We start from the raw sequence: 25,420 nt of genomic DNA, 5'->3' as shown, positions 1-25,420 counted from the left end.
CCTTTGACCTTATAAAAAGGAAGAATGCTGATGAAACTTCATCAGCATTCTATCTGTTAAAATGCAATTACCCTCCCCTCCCCGCAGTTAACGGATTATTGTAATTATGAGCACTGTATTTCTTGGATTGACCCTTTTTTTTGCTGCACAATTTACTTATTGTGTCTCTTCCCAAATAAAAACGAATTTCACATGTGCAAAAATAAATGATCAAAATGTTTGTTTGCATTGGAAATATTATGACAAACATTTATATTTTTTAAATAACATTTATTGAAATAAATATGACATTTTGCTTCCTTTCCTTGCAAAATAAGATTATATGGGTCGCACATTTCAATTTTAGGAACGATTTTTTTAATTTTTTTTATGAACAACAAATGGTGTTAAACCGCATTACTCATCATCATCATCATCAAATTCCTGCCATGTACCCTCAAGGGGTGTACAGGATATGACAGTACTACATGAAAAAATTACATCATTACTAACTTCCTATCTACAATTTTCCTCCAAATCAGTCTGTTACTTGTCAAGACTCCAACATTATCAGATCTTATATTTCTATCGTCTAAGGCACTTTGTACCGTATCAATCCACCTATATCTTGGTCTTCCGCTGGGTCGTTTTCCTGCCAACCTGGCAGAGAACACTTGTTTTGCTAATCTTTCCTCTCCCATTCTATTTAAGTGACCATACCACCTGAGATTAGCTCTGCTAATGCATTCCTGGATGCTGACAGTGTCAAGTTCTTTCCTAATATCCTCATTTTTAATATGATATTGCCATTGATGCCATCTGTTCACGCCTCTAATCTTTCTCAGGACTCTCATATCTGCAGTCTCTAGTCTTTAGTCAAGTGTTTTACTTCTGACCCAGCTCTCCGATCCATAAGTTAAAACTGGTTTGAACACTGTCTTGTATACAGCTAATTTAGTGTTCCGACTAATTTCTCTCTTATTCCATATGAATTTATTCAATTGACTTCCCACCATACCAGCTTTTCTGATTCTGTTGTCTATTTCTATATTTAATTTACCATCTTCAGTAAAAATCGTACCTAAGTAGCTGAAATGTTTTACTTGTTCCACAGGTTCTCCATTCACAACACAGTTGACATTTTCAATGATTCTGCCTATTTTCATTGTCTTTGTCTTTTTATTGCTGACCTTCATACCATATCTATTACAACAGCTATTCAATTTAGTCAGAGAATCTTGCAGACTCGTAGCAGATTTATTTAGAAGTATAACATCATCCACATAAAGCAAAGAGCTGACATTAACATCTCCAATTTTGATATCAGGTTTAATACCACTTTCCTTCATAATGTGATCCATATATATAATGAATAACAGAGGGGATAATGTACATCCTTGTCTCACACCAGATTTAACATTAAACAATCTTCCTGTACTTCCTTCAATTCTAACTGCTGACTTACAACTCAAATAAAGACTAAGTATTGCTTGATATAATGCCCCATTGACACCATATAACTGCAGCGTATTGAATAGCTTCTCTCTTGTCACCTTGTCATATGCCTTTTCCAAATCGACAAAACTTAAATACAGATCTTTGTTATATTCCCATGCTTTCTCGACTATTTGTCGTAAAGTGAAGATCTGATCCTGACAGCCTCTATTTGGCCTGAATCCAGCTTGTTCTTCACCAAGCTTTTCTTCCACAATTCTTCTCAACCGTTTCTCAAGTATACTTGCATAGATCTTGCCAGGAACACTCAGTAGGGAAATACCTCTGTAATTCTCACATTCAGTTTTATTTCCCTTTTTATATATGGGTACTATGAGAGCTCTACTCCAATCATCGGGAATTCGTCCCTCTGTCCAGGCTTTCTGAACTATGCAGTGCAGCCACTGTAGGACTCTTATACCACCATACTTCAGCATTTCTGGTCGAATATCATCTACTCCTGCTGCCTTTCCACATTTCAAGCCTTTGATGGCTTTTTCTACTTCAAGTATGGATATGTATTCCTGACTGCATGCCTGGTCAGTGTTTTTTACCACTGTGCTGTCATCACTGCTTGTTTCATTTAGCAGTTTTTCAAAGTAATTACTCCATTCTTCAAGGATATCTTTTTCTCCTGTTTTCATTTCACCTTTATCATCTCTAATTCCTTTTACAGCACTCTTTCCTCCATTCCTAAGCTTCTTCAACAACCTCCAGAATATTTTGCCACCTTCTTGATATTTATTTTCTATATTCTTGCCAAAGTCCTCCCATGACTTTTGTTTAGCTAGTTTTACACACTGTTTAGCTTTCTTACATTTGTCTCTGTATTCTGTAAGAGTAAAAGCTGACTTATTTGCCAGGAACTTTTGATATGCTTTCTTCTTTTCCTTCACTGCCTCTTTAACTTCCTGTGTCCACCAGGGAGTTCTGATTTTTTTATCCTTGCACACAACCTCACCACATGCCTCTCTGGCAGAATCAATCAATGTTTTCTTCAGAGTTTGCCACTGAATCTCCAAAGTTTGATTCCTGTTCTCAAAGTCTTTCATTTTCTTTTCAATAATCTTTCTGTATTTTAGTCTACAGTTCACATCTGAGAGCTGCTCAACTTTTATTCGCTTTAAAACTTTCTTACATGTTATTCTTTTCAATATGAAATTCAATTTTATCCTGCTCAAGACTAAATAGTGATCACTTCCAATTTCAAATCCTCTGCACACTCTGGTGTCCTGCACCAGGGAGAAAACATCACTATCAACAATAACATAGTCAGTGAGACTTTTCTTATTCCTTGCTTCTTCTCTCCATGTGAATTTGTGCACATTTTTTTTATGTTGGAACATGGTGTTAGTAATAACCAGTCCATGTCCTGAGCAGAAATCCAACAGATATTTGCCATTATTATTAGCTTTACTCTTTTCTCCAAATTTTCCCAAAATATTTTTGTATGTCTCACAATCATGTATGTATGTCTCACAACTACATTACTTTGGGTTTCCAATTGTGAGTCTTCAATTTATATCCAGTGGTATTTTATCAGAGATTCTACGCCTTTGTCTTTTGCTTAAAACTGAAACAGTATACTTAGGAAAAATAACGATTTCAAACAAAAGGAAAGTGCGCACATGTTATCTAGTAGTATTTGTGTGTGTGTGTGGTGATAATTTTGTTTGGAGGGGGGGAGTTAGCCATTAAAGGCAAATTAAGTTTGTTATGAAAAATTTGGAAATAAAATTTCATTTTGATGCATGCACCTACACATTTTTCAAAAGATAAACTGTAGGGAAAATATCGCTACTTCAAAACTGCTGCATAATATCTAAATTAGCCAAAAATATGTACATAACAGTTGACTTCATAACTGCCGTTTATTTTGATTTGTAGTGAGTGATTAGGGGGGAAACCAAGAAAGTTGAAATGCAAAAACCTACAGATTACGTTATAAAAATTATGCATTACATGATATGATTCAAGATTTACGTATGATAACTAACTTCGAACTAAGATTATGAATAAAATAGAAAACTTAATTTGGAACAGATGGAGGTTGCATTCATTTTTAGATTCGGATTTTCTTGAATTTATAAAACAATTGTTTGACAAAAATAATTATCTTCAATCGAGTTCTTGGAGAATTTTTAAATGTATTGGCGATTAAAATAATTAGCAACAAAATTCAGTGACACTGATCTTTCAGAGTGATACAATATGAAAGTATGAAAGGATTTCTTATTTTCCGCTGACATTAAAACCTATAGTTATATGATAAAAACAAGCAGCAAAATGAATATAACTCATAGGTATTTAGTCTGGTAACTTAAGATTCCGTTTACCGAGCAAATGGCAAGCATTTCTTGCTGTAGGCCACAGAACATAGCTACTATGTACACCAGGTAATGTAGTTAAGTGTTCTTTTCAGCGTGAAGGATTATCGCATTTTCTAATGGACATGACTGTCAAACTACACTTCTTATCCATGTTCTTTCAGCAGGTGGACAGAATATTATTCAGGTTTGCTGGACGTGTATATACGTCCAGCAAAGAAATGGTATGCTTACATACATAAATTTTATGGAATACAGGAGTTCCTGTTAGTTTTATATTCTAAGGAAAGAACAATGTATTTCAAATGGAAGTGGGAAGCCTCACAAATTTTTCCTCAGCTTCTAGTTTTTATATTATGAATTTAATATTTAAAAATAAGTATTTTATTTTGCAACTATAACTATGCTGTTTTTTTATTGTTCTTTGTGAGGAGTGAGGTTTTAAAATGAGGCCTCCCCTAGAGAGTGAGGCCCCATCTTGCGCCTCATGCACCTGGTAAATGCGGCCCTGAGTACCAATCTTGAACTCTGATATTGAGTTGGGGGTGTGTTTCAGAATTTGTTCCAGTAGTTGACTTTTTGCTGTTCACTCTGGTTCCCTGGCAAAAACAACAGGGGCCTTGTTTATCTGAGCGACACTCCAGCTGACATGAAATTCTGTCATGTTGTATCATCATTTTATATTGTGGTTTAAGCCAATAAGAATACAGTTGGGTTCGGCTAAATCCCAAATTGCTAGTCCATCCTTGTTCTCTTAGTATCCAGGTAGATACCTGACAACTTTATTCTTGATAAGTTAAAACATGTCTGTTCAAATAGAAAGCTAAAGCTGAATCTTGAACTAAATCTCCTGCTATATTTTTATAAATTTTCACTTTCTTTGTGACGCTTACAGGATCTCACACTTCTCTCTTTCTCTGCCATTACATATAGTTTTGACCTCTTAATTTAATGCACATCATTCCTTCTTGTAGGTATGCAGAAACATTTTCCTGACTTTCACCAAACAATAATTTCTCCAAGTGACCCTGACATCAAAAACCATTCAAGTATAATATGTATAGATTCTTATAATCATCAAAATCATTCCATAACCCAACATACAGCATACCATTTCTTTCAGACAGCCTACCCTGAACTATACAATCATGGCTTTCTGTCTCAGCTCACTCCTGTCATACTATACCCAACAAACTTGCAGTCTTGACTTTGTTTCTCTTTTTTGTCTTACTCAACAGCTCTTTCATATGTTTTCTTACTCCATACTTTTTTTCTGGTCATTCATTTTGAAAAACACATCATCTTATTCTACTTGCTTACAGATTGCTTTAGTTACAACATGAAGCTTGGGCAAGAATACAAAATTATTATATTGAGATTTGAATTAGAGATTATTGAAAGAAGCCAGATCCTTCAGAATCTTTAAGATTGCTCTGGAAACATTAATAGATTAACACTTTACAAATATTCTTGCACTGCTTTGGTTTACCCTGAGCCTAGGATTAGTAGCCATAGTACAACAATTATATACTTAGCTTGGAGCATGTTTTTATCTTGGTTGAATATTTCAGTAGGTGTCTGTTGATTGTTACATAGTTAGGCAGGGTTTTTAATGACATTCCCACTCATTAAAGGTCAGAAACCTATTGTGCATTATTACCACGAGTGGACGGACTAGTTTACATAGATTAATATAGATAACCCTATTCTAGAGTCCAAATAATCTTCATGCTACTTAAGGCTTTTAATAAGCAGGGTCAAACTGAATGATGAAAATAGCAGGGTTTTTCTCTCTCGGAAACTTGGGTTTTTCATCCTGTATACAGACAAATGGCCTGGTTGGCAGAGTCGTTAGCATATCTGCTCTCCAGCCAAAAGGCTGCGGATTTGAATCCTGCCATGGGCATGGATGTTTGTGATTGTCTGTTAAAATACTAGTGGTGGTGGAGTAGTTGGTGGATTGAGTGGTGGAGATGGAGAGTCGTAGAGCAGGTTCCCTCTCTTGATGAGTCCTTGGACTCCCGGGAGGTGTTATGTAATAATAGTACTAAATCGTCCTTCTGAACACATGCAATTTACAGACAAAAAAATACTAGTAGTGGTAGTGGGCAGTAGATTTTGTTGGTGTAGACAGTTATGGTAGTAATGGTTCATGTTTTTGGTGGGTGAAGTGGTGGAGATGGAGAATTGTAGAGTAGGGCCCTCCCTTGATGCATCTTTGAATTCCTTGGAGGTGTCACGAAATAATAAATCATCCCACATCTTAAAATCTATATCCCTAGCCTGTTAGTGACAAAGTAGAGAAAAAGTGTTATCATTTTTAAAAAATGTATAGTGGTAAGAATTAATATGCTAAGAAACAGTGATAGTAAACTGTCTGAAGCAATAAAATAACCAGATTTGTTTTCTTTAGGTTTTTCTTGGCTCTTAGTTTTTGGTGAACTCGGTTTAAAAAAAATACCAAAAAATAAAATGAATCTTAATGCCTTTATTCCCAAAAGGGAATAGGCAAGACTTTTTTTGTCCAGACTGGCTGTGGTAAACTCAAGTTATTAAAAAACCAAAACTTTTGGGAAAGAAAGTACAACAGACAGACATGATGCCACCTCATGGGGCTTAAACCTTAACACTTATATTATTGTCTGTAATGGTAGGTGAGTTCTGTGTCAGTTATTTGATGCAAGGTTAAAACTTGAGTTTCCAGGAGGAAAAATCCTACTTGCCCTTGCCAAAGAATAACTAATTCAGCAACTGGTTAAGCCTAGAAATAGAATTAAACTTATATATCGGTCTTTCTTTGGGCAGCCTAGTCCCATGGAAGCAAACATTTCTATAATAATACACACAAAAAACTGAGTTTCCGTGCTTGTAAAATATGGATGAAATAAGAAGTAATAAGAAATAATAAATAAAATTTTAATTCCATCTGAAACAGAATTTGCAGTTCTAATAATAATAATGATGTTTTTAGATCATTCTAATATTTTTGTAAAATAAGCAAATTATAATATCAACTATCTACCAGCAATTGCACATCCTCTGTAACAGTTAATTTCTTCTGAATAGCTGAATACAGGCTTGCACATGAATCATTTCATCCATGTGCTATTCTTTATTCAGTTTGTTTAAATCTTGAATTAAAAAAAAAATGTTTAATTGCATCTCTTTGATGCTTGTTCTTGTCATTATTATTAATTATAGGACGGACAAAATTCATTGGGGAATCTGGCCCCTCTCAGACAATTTCAGTTTGTTCTTGTAGCCTCAGTTATTACAGACAACTGGCTATTACAGGAAAAAACTATATAAATTAGGTGAGAGGAATATATGAAGCATGTCTGCTACCTCCAACATTGGAGAGTTACTTTTCTGGCAGAGTATAAATGAATCAAATGGAAGTAGATGCTCATTTCACTACTGCTTATTCAAACATGAATGTCTATTCAAAAAGAAATCTTGTAAGGGTTTCTTCTTTTTTCCTACTGTATTTTTTCTTTGAACTGCTTGTTTCTTCTTCTTTAATAGTATCAGATTTACTCGCCATTACAACACATGTATCACAGTTAGGGTTAACATCACCTGTTTTTCATTTGCCCTTCTTTTCAAAATCCTAGTTCTAAGCCACTTTTCCATTATTAAAAAACTGTATATTTCCTACTGTATTTTTCTTTGAACTGCTTGTTTCTTCTTCTTTAATAGTATCAGATTTACTCACCATTACAACACATGTATCACAATTAGGGTTAGCATCACCTGTTTCATTTGCCCTTCTTTTCAAAATCCTAGTTCTAAGCCACTTTTCCATTATTAAAAAACATTTCCAAAAAATATAAACATACAGTCATACCTCGACTTACGCAAATTCGGAGTTACGCTGTTTCATATATGTACGTATTCCCATCCCACTTCACGCCTCACCACTAGTAATATCTTTCCGGCGCCAGCCACATTCGCTAGTGTCGCACATGCTGTGAACAAGCACTGACGTGTTTCACGCGGTCTCCATTCATACAAGATTTTTATAGTCTACAAACCTTGTGATTGTTTAATGTTATGTTCTTGATAAAAATTTTATCACATACAAAATAATAATGTCATCCAAAGGAAGCAAGTCCGATTCTTCTACAGCTAGCAAGAAAAGAAAAACATTGACTTTGGAAACAAAACTCAACATTATTAAGGATTTTGAAGGTGGAATGAAAATTTGTGAGCTAGCAAAGAAGTTTGATCTACAGGAATCCACAGTAAGAACAATCATAAAAGAAAGGTTTACAGATTTTGGAGGACATAGATTTTAACGAGGAACGAATTGTAGCCACAAGGTAAGGAATAAAAAAAATCATTAGCTTCCTATGAAGAAATTTTGCGTGACAAGAAAAAGACATTATGCCATCAGACGAATGTATTAGATTTTATGAAACCGAATTTGACATCGAAATAACTTTCTTTTTTTTATGTACGAAAAACTACAATTATGATTATATTTCTTAAAAAATATAGGTGTTTTTGTCCCAATTAACTAATATTTTGTATGTTTGTATGCAAAATTATACCTGAGTTACGCGAATTCGACTTATGCGCTTTTTGTTGGTCCCACCTACTGCGTAACTTTGGAGTATGATTGTACTAGTAAAATAGGCTACCTTGAGTGTCGAGTCATTTTTTTTTTTGTGGGGGGGATGGACCCCCACAAAGGGGGATCACCCCCAGTGGACCCCATCCCTCAAACAAACAAAAAAAAGCCTCGACACTCAGGAGCTACCCTGAGTGTCGAGTCTTCGAAATTCAAGTCATCAGAATTCAAGGAGAACCGGCCTACCAGTCTGGAAAATGGGGAAAAAGCCCTTTAATATATTTATATTTTTCGGAAACGTTTTTTAATAATGGAAAAGTGGCTTAGAACTAGGATTTTGAAAAGAAAGGCAAATGAAACATTTGATGCTAACACTAATTGTGATATATGTGTTATAATGGCGAGTAAATCTGATACTATTAAAGAAAACGAAACAAGCAGTTCAAAGAAAAAATACAGTAGGAAATATAACAGTTCATATTTGAATTCGGGTTTACTTGGTGAGATGACAGTGAACAGAAACCTCACTGTGTTTTGTGTTATGAGTGCATGAAACCTGCAAAACTCCGACATTTAGAAACTCAACGTTGTGATGTGAAAAATAAGCCAATTGAATTTTTTCAGCGACGCTTAGGGACATTAAATCCTGGGGAAGATATAGTTTCGGCCATGGTTCCATTAATAGCAAGGCACTGGAAGCATCCTATCTCTTAGGTTTGCTCATAGCGAAAACAGGGAAACCTCATTCTATCAGGGAAAATTTGCTACTTCCAGTTATAAAAGATGTGGTAAAAACGATGTTTGGCAACAAGTTACTAAAAGTTAATTACATAATACACAAAGGGATCCAGTGGGGAAAATGTATAGGCTTCTCTTCGGATGGAGCTCGCACCCTTACAGGCAGGAATAGTGGGCTTGTTTCTATGGTCAAGGAAGCAGCTCTGGATATGAATTGGGTACATTGTTTCATACATAGGGAAGCGTTACCCTCCAAAGGAATGCCACCAGAATTTAAAACTGTGCTATATAACGCTGTAAATCTAGTTAATTTTATTAAAGCTCGACAATTAAATAACAGGTTATTTTCAGTACTTTGTGATGAAATGGGCAGTGAATATATACAACTTTTGCTTCATTCTGAAATTCTCTTGCTTTCCAGGGGCAAAGTACTAACAAGGTTATTTCAATTAAGGCACAAAGTTTTATTATTTGTAAATGAACGTAATTTTGATTTTGCATCACTCTTTTTTGAAGAAGCATGGTTATCAACACTATCCCATCTTTCAGACATTTTTTCGAAATTAGATTAACTAAATTTCTCCCTTCAGGGAAATTTTTTAACTGTTCTTGATGCCTACGACAAAATAAAGGCATTCGAGAAAAAAACTGGTTTTATAGATTAATTATGTAAAAGACAGACAATTTGCACCTTTCCCAACATTGGAATCCATTTTAGTGGAAAATGATATTTTTGTTGATTTTGAGTTCCTGGAAAGGGTTTGTGACCACCTCAAAAATCTGAAACAGATTGAAACATATTTTCTGAATAACTTTTATAAGAAATTTCTGTGGGTTTGCGATCCATTTCAGGCTTGCAGTCACGAGAACAATCTTTCGTTATCGAAAAAAAGAACAGTTAATTGAGCTTTCAAGTGACAGTGGACTTAAAATGGAATTCCGTGATCTTAGTTTGGCTCGATTTTGGATCTCGCCTTCAGTGAGAAGTGAATTTCTCGAATTATCTGAAGAAGCATTGAAAATTGTCATGCAGTTCTCTACAACCTATCTTTGTGAGAAAGGATTTTCATTGCTCCTTCAAATAAAAACAAAATACAGAAATTGTCTTCGTCTGTGTGCCAATCTTCGACTGAATTTGACCAATATTGAGCCAGATATCCAGCAACTCTGTAAGGACCAAGAATCTCAACCATCTCATTAAAAGTAAGTAGTAACATAATTAGATCATATTATTTATTTGTTTAATAAAAATTTAAACTTTGTTCAATGATGATACACTTTTAATCGTTTACTTCCAATTTAATTAATTATGTTTCCATATGTATTCAAAACATGCTTTTAGATTTATTATGTTATAAATGGCACAGTTTTTTTGAAATGTTGGTAATTCCTACTTAGGTTTTTAAAAAAAATTACAAAAAAGTCAAAATGACGTATAGGGAAATAAATTAAAAACACTATGTTTATTTTTGAAGTAAAACTTTAATTCCAACATTCTAAAATGTTATTTTTCTTGCTTTTCTGTTCGCAAAATCATCGATGACATTGTCAAAGTCTATTTCATCACTCAGTTGCTGTTTTATAGACAGTAAGGCAAGATTTATTAAACGCCAAAAAAGTGCCACCCGGGGCAGATCGCATCCCCCCCCAGCTACGCCTCTGTAACTAAGTGGTCCATAGAATTGTTTTCAGCATTTTACTGATCCTTGGCCTTTGAAAGGTTGAGAAACGTTGCACTACACCATAATGATTTGATTTTTAGATATTAGGTATATGATTAGTGTCTGGTAATATTTGAATGTTCAGATAACCAACATTAGGAAGAATTTTTTCAGTCTTCACTGTTATTTGAATTTACTTAGAAATTCCAAGTAACAGATCAAAACAGTTAATTTTCAGACTTTTCAATATGCAAGATCATGGTTGGTGGTTGGATAGCAGGTAAAAAGTTTAAATAATACAGTATATCCGAACAATCAGTTTATCTGCTATGCCAGAATTTGGAAAAATTGGATGTCATGTAACTTGGTATATTTATAAAAGATAAAAAATTTTAATTAAATCAGATTTATTTATAGATTTAAACATTTATAAATCCAAAAAAATTCATATTTTTAAATTATAGATAAACAAATGAAACTTTTTATTATTATAGTAGTGATAATTAATCCGAACAAACCGGATTTTTTTCAAGTTTTTGATTTTGGCTTATTATTTTCATTTTTGGTTTTAATTTACTATTTTGGTTGAGTGCTGTGTATTTTAACTGTCTCTATGATGTTTATTAATATTGTTGTCCATTTCTAATAGTGTAAACAAGTTGACATTCATAGTATTATTCATTTTGTGTAGCTATAAAAAGCAAAAAAAAAGTATCTTTTGACCTCATTATCAAGTTTAGCATGGTGTTATCCTGTGACTGTTTGCTTATGTATCTCAGGTGGTGTAGGTTAGTATGTTGGGTTGTAGATGGGTGTTATGCAGAATGATCAGAGCATTTTTTTTTTTAGAAATGAGAGCAGGTCAATACATGATATTTACATATTGTTTCCACATGAGAATTGCTGCTGCTGCAGAATGCAGACATAGAGACATTACTCCACATTTCATAATATGTACAAAATTTTGAGAGAGACTGATTCATTTACACCAGAATCAAATGCAGAGTGTGAACAAACAGTGGCTTGGATAATGTTATAAATTCAATGTTGTGCTGCAAATCCTGCATGTAAGTGTGGACAGAATATCTCTTGCAAGCAATGTGAGCCTGATCTATGAAGAGTATGTTAGGTGTAATGCATAACTATGATTGCCATTTACAAAATACTGGTGAGATCTGAGAAATGATATACATTTTGCATGTGATATGGATAAAAGCCATCAGTGCACATAATATCAGCACAAGGAATTTCTGCTCTTGGCAAGAAAATGCACGTGAAATAATTTTCTACACTTTTCAGCAAAAATGGCTTTGGATATTAAGCAATGAACTGGACAATGCCTCAATGAAGGATTTTTATTATGACCTTCTGCAGTATTTAGAGGGGTGTTATGGTAGGAAGGTAGGATGTGCTTCCTGCAACTAGAGTATGAATGAATGTGGTGGATTTGACATGGAGTACCCTATGTTTTTGCAGAGATGCTAGATTTTTGAATGAATATTATTCTGGTTCACTTTAAGTATCTTAAGTTAAGAGTAATAAAGGGTGAAGTGATAGAAAAGTGAATTTCAAATTGATTCTATGCTTGTTGTCCTAATATTAATGTATAACGTATAACCTATGGATCTATCATTTGTATTTGAACAAATTTTATCAAACTAGAACATGTCCAAGTTTGATAAATTTGTTGCAGCATTGTGGTTGGAGTTTGCATGATATGAGCCCTCAACCCTCTGCCCTACAAGAAGAGATTAACATTCATACTAAAATTACATATGGTATATTGAAATGTTGTTTCACAGCATATGGATCATAATTTTTTCTTTTCTTTTTTTTTTTTTTTTTTTTAAAGGGTTGGATTCCCTTCCAACCCCATAAGAATTGGAATGTCAGAGTATATACTATGAAAACATCAGGATATACTACTAATATTTGAGAGAGAGAGAGAGAGATATGCAATTTTCTTATATATGAATTGGTAATTCATTGGTCTTGAAATCCAGTTGATAAATACTACTGTATTAAAGTATACTCAGCATAACCTTTCATTTCAGATTTATAACAGAAATTAATCGGCGAGGAAAGCTTTTACTTCAGGAACTAAATGAAGTTTGTACTCAGAAAAAGACTCAATTAGCCTGTAAAAATCAAGAGTTGGTTAACCTTGGAATAAGACTTCATCATTGTTTAAAATTTGCAGAGTCTGCTATTTCACATGGCAGTGATGTGGCTCTTGTATACAGCAAAAAGAGTATCACTAATCAGGTAAATCAGTTTATCATTTTTGTTTAGGTTGTATGGGGAAAAATTTATGTGACTATACAGAATAAACAAGAAAATTTTTAGCATTCGTTTTCATTAATATTCTGTTCATAAATAGTGTGGGAAATAATTATACAATTTCCGTAGACACTTGAATTAGTTATGTTTCAATAATTGTAATAGCTCATTCTTTATTCATTATTTGAATACTTAATGTATCAGTGCTTCCCTGCTATTATTTAAAAAAAATGTATAGTTTTATTTAGAACTTGAATAAAAAAAAATGAGACCAAATTCCCTTCCAAGAATATATATATATGTTTTAACCTTCAGTGCAAGATGTCTTGTGAAGTTTGCAATCTATGATCATTTCCAAGAAAAGAGGCATATTAATAGAAAAAAAAATACAACAATGAATGCTGATAAGTCTTATAAAAGAAAAAAGTCAAGATGCTATTGCACGCTATGAACTGATTTATGATGGAGGAGGGGTGAAAGAGCTGCGGTAGTACAGACTATATGTAATACAGTCTGTACTAGTACACGTACTGCTTCATGTGCTTCCACACAGCAAAATAATAGAAATGTGCATTGAATTATAATTTTTAATAATAATTTTTGGCTTTTTTTTTTGTGCATCCCATTCACATACCTAGGAAAGATTATATGTGAACTACCTATTGTACATATAATACAATAGATGGTCTAAAAGTATCTTCTTTAGAAACCAAACAAGACACTTTTGTCAAACCACTTCAGGCTTTTGATAAGCAGAGTGATGGTCTCACACTGGTTGATGACATTGAAAAGCATTCATATCCCATTGCGATTTAAATACACAGCAGCATTACAATTTTAGTTATAGAAAGAGAGTAGACTGTTTAGCTTGTGTTGAAAGGTTTGAGTGTTGCTAATTTTCCTTAGCATTATTAAAGGCTAATTTCATTTTGGATTTTAAAGTTCATTGCTGTCATGGTTTAACTAACCTTCTAACTATATAACTTTGGATTAGAGTAGAATGTGAAATTTGGGTGGAAGAGGGGTAGGGAAAGAACACGATCTGCAACAGAATATTATTATATATATTCATCTCATTTTCCCACCATCACTAATAGCTTTCCTACGTTAAATATAAAATTTACATATATCACTTTCAAACATTAGCTAGTGTATACATTTTAGCTATAGGTAGTGGCATGTATAAAAGTATTAGTCTTATTTTGCTTACAGTTTTACAAGATTAACAACTGGAGAATTTTATTTTCATAAATTTTTTGCCCAAATGTCAAGGGCATCATGAAATGAAGCCAAAATGACAAAACAAAACTTCAACGAACGTGTGAACTACATATGTCTGAAGTACGTTTCGGTCATAAATGACTTTTTTTTTTTTTTTTTTTTTTTTTAATATATATATATATTCATGCTGGCTGGGACGTCACCCAGTTAAACAAGGCCTCCATTATTTTTGCCAGGGAACCTGGGCGAACAGCGAAAAGTCAGCTACTGGAACAAATCTGAAAGCACACCGAAACTCAACATCACCAGAGGAGTTAAAGATCGGTACTATCAACATAAGAAGCCTGCATGGCAAAGAAATGGAGCTAGCTGAGGAATTAGATAAGTACCAGATCGACATAATAGGGGTGACTGAAACAAAAAAGACAAAAACTTTTGAGATCTTTCTGAGCAATAAATACAAAATGTTATATTCAGGCAATGACAATCAAGTAAAACGAGTAGCCATAGTATTCAACACAAAATACAAGGATAATCTTCTTGAATGGCTGGCAGTCTCAAGTAGAGAGTGATGTGGGCAAATATGAGAATGGGGAACTGGACAATGAGACTTATTTGTGCCTGTGGTTCCACAGAAGGTTCTACTAAGGTAGAAGTAGAGGAATTTTTCGAGGCTTTAGAGAAAGCTACTGACACAATGAAAAAGGAAAAGTTGGTCCTTGTTGAGAATCTAAATAGCAGAGTAGGAAATGATTATGAGACATACAAAAATATATTGGGAAAATTTGGAGAAAAGAAAAATCATCAAATTCCTGACATGTACCCTCAAGGAGTGTACAGGATATGATAGTACTACATGAAAAATTTACATCATTACTAACTTCCTATCTACAATTTTCCTCCAAATCAGTCTGCTAATTGTCAAGACTCCAATATTATCATTATCAGATCTTATATTTCTATTGTCTAAGGCACATTGTACCGTTTCAATCCACCTATATCTTGGTCTTCCTCTGGGTCGTTTTCCTGCCAACCTGGCAGAGAACACTCGTTTTGCTAATCTTTCCTTGCTCATTCTGTTTAAGTGACCATACCACCTGAGATTAGCTCTGCTAATGCATTCCTGGATGCTGACAATGTCAAGTTCTTTCCTAATATCCTCGTTTTTAATATGATATTGCCATTGATGCCATCTATTCACGCCTCTAATCTTTCTCAGGACTCTCATATCTGCGGTCTCTAGTCTTTGGTCAAGTGTTTTACTTCTGACCCAGCTCTCAGATTCATAAGTTAAAACTGGTTTGAACACTGTCTTGTATACAGCTAATTTAGTTGCAACTAATTTCTCTCTTCTTCCATATGAATTTATTCAATTGACTTCCTACCATACCAGCTTTGTTGATTCTGTTGTCTATTTCCATATTTAATTTACCATCTTCACTAATAATCGTGCCTAAGTAGCTGAAATGTTTTACTTGTTCCACAAGTTCTCCATTCACAACACAGTTGACATTTTCAGTGATTCTGCCTATTTTCATTGTCTTTGTCTTTTTAATGCTGACCTTCATACCATATCTATTACAACAATCTTGAATCTCGCAGACTTGAAACAAATTTATTTAGAAGTATAACATCGTCCGCATAAAGCAAAGAGCTGACATTAATATCTCCAATTTTGATATGTTTAATACCACTTTCCTTCATAGTGTGATCCATATATAATAATGAATAACAGAGGGAATAATGTACATCCTTGTCTCACACCAGATTTAACATTAAACCATCTTCCTGTACTTCAATTCTTACTGCTGACTTACAATTCAAATAAAGACTAAGTATTGCTTGATATAATGCCCCATTAACACCATATAACTGTAGCTTATTGAATAGCTACAGTTATATGGTGTTAATGGGGCATAAAGTGAAGATCTGATCCTGACAGCCTCTATTTGACCTGAATCCAGCTTGTTCTTCACCAAGCTTTTCTTCCACAATTCTTCTCAACCGTTTCTCAAGTATATTTGCATATATATTGCCAGGAACACTCAGTAGGGATATACCTCTGTAATTCTCACATTCAATTTTGTTTCCCTTTTTTTATATGGGTACTATGAGAGCTCTACTTCAATCATCAGGAATTTGTCCCTCTGTCCAGGCATTCTGAACTATGCAGTGCAGCCACTGTAAGACTTATATCATCATACTTCAGCATTTCTGGTCGAATATCATCTACTCCTGCTGCCTTTCCACATTTCAAACCTTTGATTCAGTGTTTTTTTATCACTATGCTGTCAGCACTGCTTGTTTCATTTAGCAAATTTTCAAAGTAATTACTCCATACTTCAAGGATATCTTTTTCTCCCATTTTCATATCACCTTTTACAGCACTCTTTCCTCCATTCCTAAGTTTCTTCAACAACCTCCAGAATATTTTGCCACCTTCTTGATATTTATTTTCTATGTTCTTGCCAAAGTCCTCCCATGACTTTTGTTTAGCTAGTTTTACATACTGTTTAACTTTCTTTCATTTGTCTCTATATTCTCTAAGAACACAAGCTGACTTATTTGCCAGGAACTTTTGATATGCTTTCTTCTTTTCCTTCACTGCCTCTTTAACTTCCTGTATCCACAATGGAGTTCTAATTTTTCTATCCTTGCAGACAACTTCACCACATGCCTCTGTAGCTGAATCAATCAGTTCTTTCTTCAAGGGTTGCCACTGAATCTCCAAGTTTGATTCCTGTTCTCAAACTCTTTCATTTTTTCTTCAGTAATCTTTGTGTATTTTAGTCTACAGTTCACATCTGAGCGCTGATCAACTTTTATTCGCTTTAAAACTTCCTTATATGTCATTCTTTTCAATATGAAATGAACAAAGCTACTAATAATGGCAAATACCTGTTGGATTTCTGTTCAGGACATGGACTGGTTATTACTAACACTATGTTCCAACATAAAAATGTGCATAAATTCACATGGAGAGAAGAGGCAAGAAATAAGATAAGTCTCATAGACTATATTATTGTTGATAATGATGTTTTCTTCCTTGTGCAGGACACCAAAGTGTACAGAGGATTTGAAATTGGAAGTGATCACTATTTACTCTTGAACAGGATAAAATTGAATTTCATATTGAAAAGAACAACATGTAAGAAAGTTGAGAACAGGAACCAAACGTTGGAGAGTCAGTGTCAAGCCTTAAAGAATACCTTGATTGATTCAGCCACAGAGGCATGTGGTGAGGTTGTCTGCAAGGATAGAAAAATCAGAACTCCATGGTGACACAGGAAGTTAAAGAGGCTGTGAAGGAAAAGAAGAAAGCATATCAAATGTTCCTGGCAAATAAGTCAGCTTGTGCTCTTAGAGAATATAGAGACAAATGTAAGAAAGCTAAACTGTTTAAAACTAGCTAAACAAAAGTCATGGGAGGACTTTGACAAGAACATAGAAAATAAATATGAAGAAGGCAGCAAAATATTTTGGAGATTGTTGAAGAAGCTTAGAAATAGAGGAAAGAGTGCTGTAAAAGGAGTTAGAGATGATAAATGTGACATGAAAACAGGAGATAAAGATATCCTTGAAGTATGGAGTAATTACTTTGAAAAACTGCTAAATGAAACAAGCAGTGATGACAGCACAGTGGTAAAAAACACTGACCAGGCATGCAGTCAGGAATACATATCCATACTTGAGGTAGAAAAAGCCATCAAAGGCTTGAAATGTGAAAGGCAGCAGGAGTAGATGATATTCGACCAGAAATGCTGAAGTATGGAGTTATAAAAGTCATACAGTGTCTGCACTGCATAGTTCAGAAGGCATGGATAGAGTGACGAATTCCCGTTGATTGGAGTAGAGCTCTCATAGTACCCATATATAAAAAGGGAAATAAAACTGAATGTGAGAATTACAGAGGTATTTCTGTACAGAGTGCTCCTGGTAAGATATATGCAAGTCTACTTGAGAAATGGTTGAGAAGAATTGTGGAAGAAAAGCTTGGTGAAGAACAAGCTGGATTCAGAGCAAATAGAGGCTGCAAGAATCAGATCTTCACCTTACGACAAATAGTTGAAAAATCATGGGAATATAACAAAGATTTGTATTTAAGTTTTGTCGATTTGGAAAAGGCATATGACAAGGTGCCAAGAGAGAAGCTATTCAATACGCTACAGTTATATGATGTCAATGTGGCATTATATCAAGCAATACTTAATCTTTATTTGAGTTGTAAGTCAGCAGTTAGAATTGAAGGAAGTACAGGAAGATGGTTTAATGTTAAATCTGGTGTGAGACAAGGATGTACACTATCCCCCTCTGTTATTCATTATTTATATGGATCACATTATGAAGGAAAGTGGTATTAAACATGATATCAAAATTGGAGATATTAATGTCAGCTCTTTGCTTTATGCGGACGATGTTATACTTCTAAATAAATTTTCTTCAAGTCTGCAAGATTCCCTGACTAAATTGAGTAACTGTTGTAATAGGTAAGGTATGAAGGTCAGTAATAAAAAAAAAAAAGACAATGAAAATAGGCAGAATCGTCGAAAATGTCAACTGTGTTGTGAACATAGAATATGTGGAACAAGTAAAACATTTCACCCACTTAGGCACAATTTTTAGTGAAGATGGTAAATTAAATATGGAACTAGACAACAGACTCAACAAAGTTAGTATGGTAGGAAGTCAATTGAATAAATTCATATGGAATAACAGAGAAATTAGTCGGAACACTAAATTGTCTATATACGTGACAGTGTTCAAACCAATTTAAATTTATGGATCTGAGAGCTGGGTCAGAAGTAAAACACTTGACCAAAGGCTACAGACCACAAATATGAGAATCCTGAGAAAGATTGGGGGTGTGAACAGGTGGCATCAATGGCACTATCATATTAAAAACGAGGATATTAGGAAAGAACTTGACATTGTCAGCATCGAAGAATGCATTAGCAAAGCTAATGTCATAAGTGACCATACCATCTCAAGTGGTGTGGTTACTTAAACAGAATAGGCGAGGAAAGATTAGCAAAACAAGTGTTCTCTGCCAGGTTGGCAGGAAAATGACCCAGAGGAAGACCAAGATATAGGTGGATTGATGCGGTAAAAATGCCTTACACAATAGAAATAATGATCTAATAATATTGGAGTCTTGACAAGTAACAGACTGATTTGGAGGAAAATTGTAGATAGGAAGTTAGTAATGATGTAAATTCTTTATGTAGTACTATCATATCCTGTACACCCCTTGAGGGTACATCGCAGGAATTTGATAATGATATATATATATATATATTTTTTTTTTTTTTTTGAAAAGATTAAATGACTGAAGCCAAGAGATAAAAAGTAATAAATACTGTTTTAATTCAGCACGACTAGTTTAGTCTTCAAGAAGACTTCTTTGGGTGCACAATAAGAGAGAACAATTGTAATGATCTAATAATATTGGAGTCTTGACAAGTAACAGACTGATTTGGAGGAAAATTGTAGATAGGAAGTTAGTAATGATGTAAATTCTTTATGTAGTACTATCATATCCTGTACACCCCTTGAGGGTACATCGCAGGAATTTGATAATGATATATATATATATATATTTTTTTTTTTTTTTTTGAAAAGATTAAATGACTGAAGCCAAGAGATAAAAAGTAATAAATACTGTTTTAATTCAGCACGACTAGTTTAGTCTTCAAGAAGACTTCTTTGGGTGCACAATAAGAGAGAACAATTGTGAAAGAACAAAGAAGTGTAAACATCAAAGCATTAGTGAAAACAGTCTAAACATTGAAGTGGTACACTAACGCTTTAATGGATGACCTGGAACTTACCCAAAACTTAATCAAAGTTCTTGTGTTTATTTATTTCTTCTTTCTTTCTCTCTCTCCATTTATGTTGATATAACATAAATGTAGAGAGTGAAGTGATTTAATCTTAAACTTACTTTTCCATGTACACAGTGTGCTATGTAGTATATTTGCTGTTTTGTTGGATAGATCTGGTTTTGGTTCTCATCTAAGATGCTTATAACTTTATAAGGGCTTTTCAACTGAAATTGGGTAGATCAATTCTCATACAGAGGTGGAAGGTTCTTTCTCCCAGAAACAATGGTTTTCATTCCATAAAACACACAGATCAGTTGATGAACCTCACTTGACAGACATAATAAACTGTCCATATATTCTTAATTGCTTCATAATTCCAACCAACCCAACCTTGTTCACTCTTTCAATTTTTTAACATCATCCTGTGAAGAGCTGGGATCATTTGAATAGTTGATTACTTAACCCAGGCTTCACAATAGCCAAGAGATAAATTTTATCATTTATGTTTAAACCTAAATCATTCACAGATATGTTAAAAATGAAGTTCCGATGCTGACTCTTGAAATATTCCTCTTCTAACTACCTGGCTCTTAACCTTCTTGTCATTTGTCAGCCAGTTTCCTACCCACCTCGGTAGGTGATCCCTCATGCCTATGCAGTACATTTTAATTAGGTTTTTATCATCATCATCATCATCAAATTCCTGCCATGTACCCTTAAGGGGTGTACAGGATATGACAGTACTACATGAAAAAATTACATCATTACTAACTTCCTATCTACAATTTTCCTCCAAATCAGTCTGTTACTTGTCAAGACTCCAACATTATCAGATCTTATATTTCTATCGTCTAAGGCACTTTGTACCGTATCAATCCACCTATATCTTGGTCTTCCTCTGGGTCGTTTTCCTGCCAACCTGGCAGAGAACACTTGTTTTGCTAATCTTTCCTCTCCCATTCTATTTAAGTGACCATACCATCTGAGATTAGCTCTGCTAACGCATTCCTGGATGCTGACAATGTCAAGTTCTTTCCTAATATCCTCATTTTTAATATGATATTGCCATTGATGCCATCTGTTCACGCCTCTAATCTTTCTCAGGACTCTCATATCTGCGGTCTCTAGTCTTTGGTCAAGTGTTTTACTTCTGACCCAGCTCTCAGATCCATAAGTTAAAATTGGTTTGAACACAGTCTTGTATACAGCTAGTTTAGTGTTCCGACTAATTTCTTTCTTATTCCATATGAATTTATTCAATTGACTTCCCACGATACCAGCTTTGCTGATTCTGTTGTCTATTTCTATATTTAGTTTACCATCTTCAGTAAAAATTGTGCCTAAGTAGCTGAAATGTTTTACTTGTTCCACAAGTTCTCCATTCACAACACAGTTGACATTTTCAATGATTCTGCCTATTTTCATTGTCTTTGTCTTTTTATTGCTGACCTTCATACCATATCTATTACAACAGGTATTCAATTTAGTCAGAGAATCTTGCAGACTTGTAGCGGATTTATTTAGAAGTATAACATCATCCGCATAAAGCAAAGAGCTGACATTAACATCTCCAATTTTGATATCAGGTTTAATACCACATTCCTTCATAATGTGATCCATATAGATAATGAATAACAGAGGGGATAATGTACATCCTTGTCTCACACCAGATTTAACATTAAACCATCTTCCTGTACTTCCTTCAATTCTAACTGCTGACTCACAACTCAAATAAAGACTAAGTATTGCTTGATATAATGCCCCATTGACACCATATAACTGCAGCGTATTGAATAGCTTCTCTCTTGGCACCTTGTCATATGCCTTTTCCAAATCGACAAAACTTAAATACAGATCTTTGTTATATTCCCATGCTTTCTCGACTATTTGTCGTAAAGTGAAGATCTGATCCTGACAGCCTCTATTTGGCCTGAATCCAGCTTGTTCTTCACCAAGCTTTTCTTCCACAATTCTTCTCAACCGTTTCTCTAGCATACTTGCATAGATCTTGCCAGGAACACTCAGTAGGGAAATACCTCTGTAATTCTCACATTCAGTTTTATTTCCCTTTTTATATATTGGTACTATGAGAGCTGTACTCCAATCATCGGGAATTCGTCCCTCTGTCCAGGCTTTCTGAACTATGCAGTGCAGCCACTGTAAGACTCTTATACCACCATACTTCAGCATTTCTGGTCGAATATCATCTACTCCTGCTGCCTTTCCACATTTCAAGCCTTTGATGGCTTTTTCTACTTCAAGTATGGATATGTATTCCTGACTGCATGCCTGGTCAGTGTTTTTTATCACTGTGCTGTCATCACTGCTTGTTTCATTTAGAAGTTTTTCAAAGTAATTACTCCATACTTCAAGGATATCTTTATCTCCTGTTTTCATTTCACCTTTATCATCTCTAATTCCTTTTACAGCACTCTTTCCTCCATTCCTAAGCTTCTTCAACAACCTCCAGAATATTTTGCCACCTTCTTGATATTTATTTTCTATATTCTTGCCAAAGTCCTCCCATGACTTTTGTTTAGCTAGTTTTACACACTGTTTAGCTTTCTTACATTTGTCTCTGTATTCAGTAAGAGTAAAAGCTGACTTATTTGCCAGGAACTTTTGATATGCTTTCTTCTTTTCCTTCACTGCCTCTTTAACTTCCTGTGTCCACCAGGGAGTTCTGATTTTTTTTATCCTTGCACACAACCTCACCACATGCCTCTCTGGCAGAATCAATCAATGTTTCCTTCAGAGTTTGCCACTGAATCTCCAAGGTTTGATTCCTGTTCTCAAACTCTTTCATTTTCTTTTCAATAATATTTCTGTATTTTAGTCTACAGTTCACATCTGAGAGCTGCTCAACTTTTATTCGCTTTAAAACTTTCTTACATGTTATTCTTTTCAATATGAAATTCAATTTTATCCTGCTCAAGACTAAATAGTGATCACTTCCAATTTCAAATCCTCTGTACACTCTGGTGTCCTGCACCAGGGAGAAAACATCACTATCAACAATAACATAGTCAATGAGACTTTTCTTATTCCTAGCCTCTTCTCTCCATGTGAATTTGTGCACATTTTTATGTTGGAACATGGTGTTAGTAATAACCAGTCCATGTCCTGAGCAGAAATCCAACAGATAATTGCTATTATTATTAGCTTTGCTCTTTTCTCCAAATTTTCCCAAAATATTTTTGTATGTCTCACAATCATTTCCTACTCTACTATTTAGATCCCCAACAAGGACCAACTTTTCCTTTTTCATTGTGTCAGTTGCTTTTTCTAAAGCCTCAAAAAATTCCTCCACTTCTACCTTAGTAGAACCTTCTGTGGGACCATAGGCACAAATAAGTCTCATTGTCCAGTTCCCCATTCTCATATTTGCCCACATTACTCTACTTGAGACTGACTGCCATTCAAGAAGATTAGCCTCGTATTTTGTGTTGAATACTATGGCTACTCCTTCTTTTCCTTGAATGTCATTGCCTGAATATAACATTTTGTATTTATTGCTCAGAAAGATCTCACCAGTTTTTGTCTTTTTTGTTTCAGTCACCCCTATTATGTCAATCTGGTACTTATCTAATTCCTCAGCTAGCTCCATTTCTTTGCCATTCAGGCTTCTTACGTTGATAGTACCGATCTTTAACTCTGGTGATGTTGAGTTGGGGTGTGTTTTCAGATTTGTTCCAGTAGCTGACTTTTCGCTGTTCGCCCCGGTTCCCTGGCGAAAACAACGGGGGCCTTGTTTAACCGGGCGACGCCCCAGCCGGCATGAAATTTTGTCATGCTGTACCATCATTTTTTATTTTGGTTTAACCAATAAGAATACAATTTGGTCGGCTAAATCCCAAATTGCCAGCCCATCCTCGTTCGTTCAGTATCAAATTAGATACCCAACAGGGTGCACCACGAGAAGGTGAGGATTGGACATTAGGTCAGAAGCCCTGGTCGGTTCTCCGCATTCCTTTAAAGGCTATGTGGAGGTCTCCTCTCAGTTATACAGCTTTGACCCTTAAGCACCCCTTAGGTTTTTATGTGAAATGTTATCAAAAGCTTTTTTGAAATTGCCATATTGGGCTTCCTTTATGTAAATGTTTTTCATTATTGATTTCCTTTTAACAAAATGGCACTTCACCGAAGGGTGAAGCAAATACCACTAATAGCAAACTGCTGAAAACTGAGTATCCCATAGGTGCAGTGATGTGGCAAAGTAAATTCATGCAAACTAGTATAGCAAACTATCCACTATGATACTTCTCCTGTGGTTTCTATGAGTTCTTAGATTCAACTGTAGCTGTTTTTCAGATTATTCATTTCACATACTATATCTTATACTATATAATATAATACTATAAACATGTGAGATTTATGAAATCAGGTTTAGATTCTTTCTTTTGTGTGACAAACAGTTAGCAATTTGATGTAGTGCATACAAATTTTTGTGCATATACAGTACCTAGTCGGTACCTTACACGGATTACACACAAAGCAAATTATTGTTCCAATAAAACAGCAGGTTTCATGTGAGTGTTTTTATACCTTTTCTTGTAAAAATAATTTGGTTTAAGTTAGCAGTTTTGTAACTTTAGATTTTTTTACAGATAATATCATGGCTGAACCCAAGAAGAAATGTAGACAATAAAATATCGAATACAGCAATCCTTCGATAAGGCTCCTCTGATTAGTGCATCATTTTTTTTTTCTATACCCAAATTCGATTAGTGCACCTCTAAAATTCGATTAATGTGCCTATATACATCTTAAAAATAAATATTACAGATTTTAAAAAAATTTCTATCTATACATTTTTATGGCTAACTATTTTAAAAGATCACTCACCAGGATGAAATAAGTGTGAAAATTATTTGAATAATAATCACATTGGAAGAAAAACTTGATAAAGAAAAATGAACAAGTTGAGTCCAGAGCAAAGATAGACAAGAACACAAAAATGGGTGAATCAACTATAAGAGCAATTTTAAGCTGCTGAATAGAAAGAGAAAGGTAAAGCTGCTTCAAGTTCATCATGCATGCACTCAAAATCAAAGTATTATAATGATTGAATTAGAGAGACTTCTTTCTACATGGATCGAAAATTGTAATCATAAATGGATCCAGCTAAGCACTGACCTTTTTAAATCAAAGCATTAAGTCTCTTTGCAATCTTGAAAGAAAGGGCTATTAATGATGGAAAAGAAGAATTCCACGCTAGTGCTGGGTGATTTGAGCTTTCAAAAAGAGAAATAGCCTATATAATGTTCAAATCACAGGCAAAGCTGCAAGTGCAGATAAGGAAGTGGCTACAAATTATCCAGAAAT

The 25,420-nt window shown here is 34.5% G+C and overlaps 1 protein-coding gene across 1 annotated transcript in view; it reads left to right on the top strand.

Annotated features, from left to right (window-relative positions):
- LOC150092763 (transcription intermediary factor 1-alpha-like) overlaps positions 1-25,420 on the top strand; it is a 366,172-nt gene that overhangs the window by 99,691 nt on the left and 241,061 nt on the right. Inside the window, exon 4 of the mRNA XM_090414272.1 lies at positions 12,827-13,037. Coding sequence (XP_090270398.1) covers positions 12,827-13,037 — 211 coding nt within the window. The remainder of the gene's footprint in view (positions 1-12,826; positions 13,038-25,420) is intronic.

This window comes from Typopeltis vanoorti, chromosome 25, assembly GCF_054136105.1.
Source record: "Typopeltis vanoorti isolate ZY-2024b chromosome 25, IOZ_Tvanoo_1.0, whole genome shotgun sequence".
NCBI lineage: Eukaryota > Metazoa > Arthropoda > Arachnida > Uropygi > Thelyphonidae > Typopeltis > Typopeltis vanoorti.
This window is presented reverse-complemented; position numbering and strand designations above follow the sequence as displayed.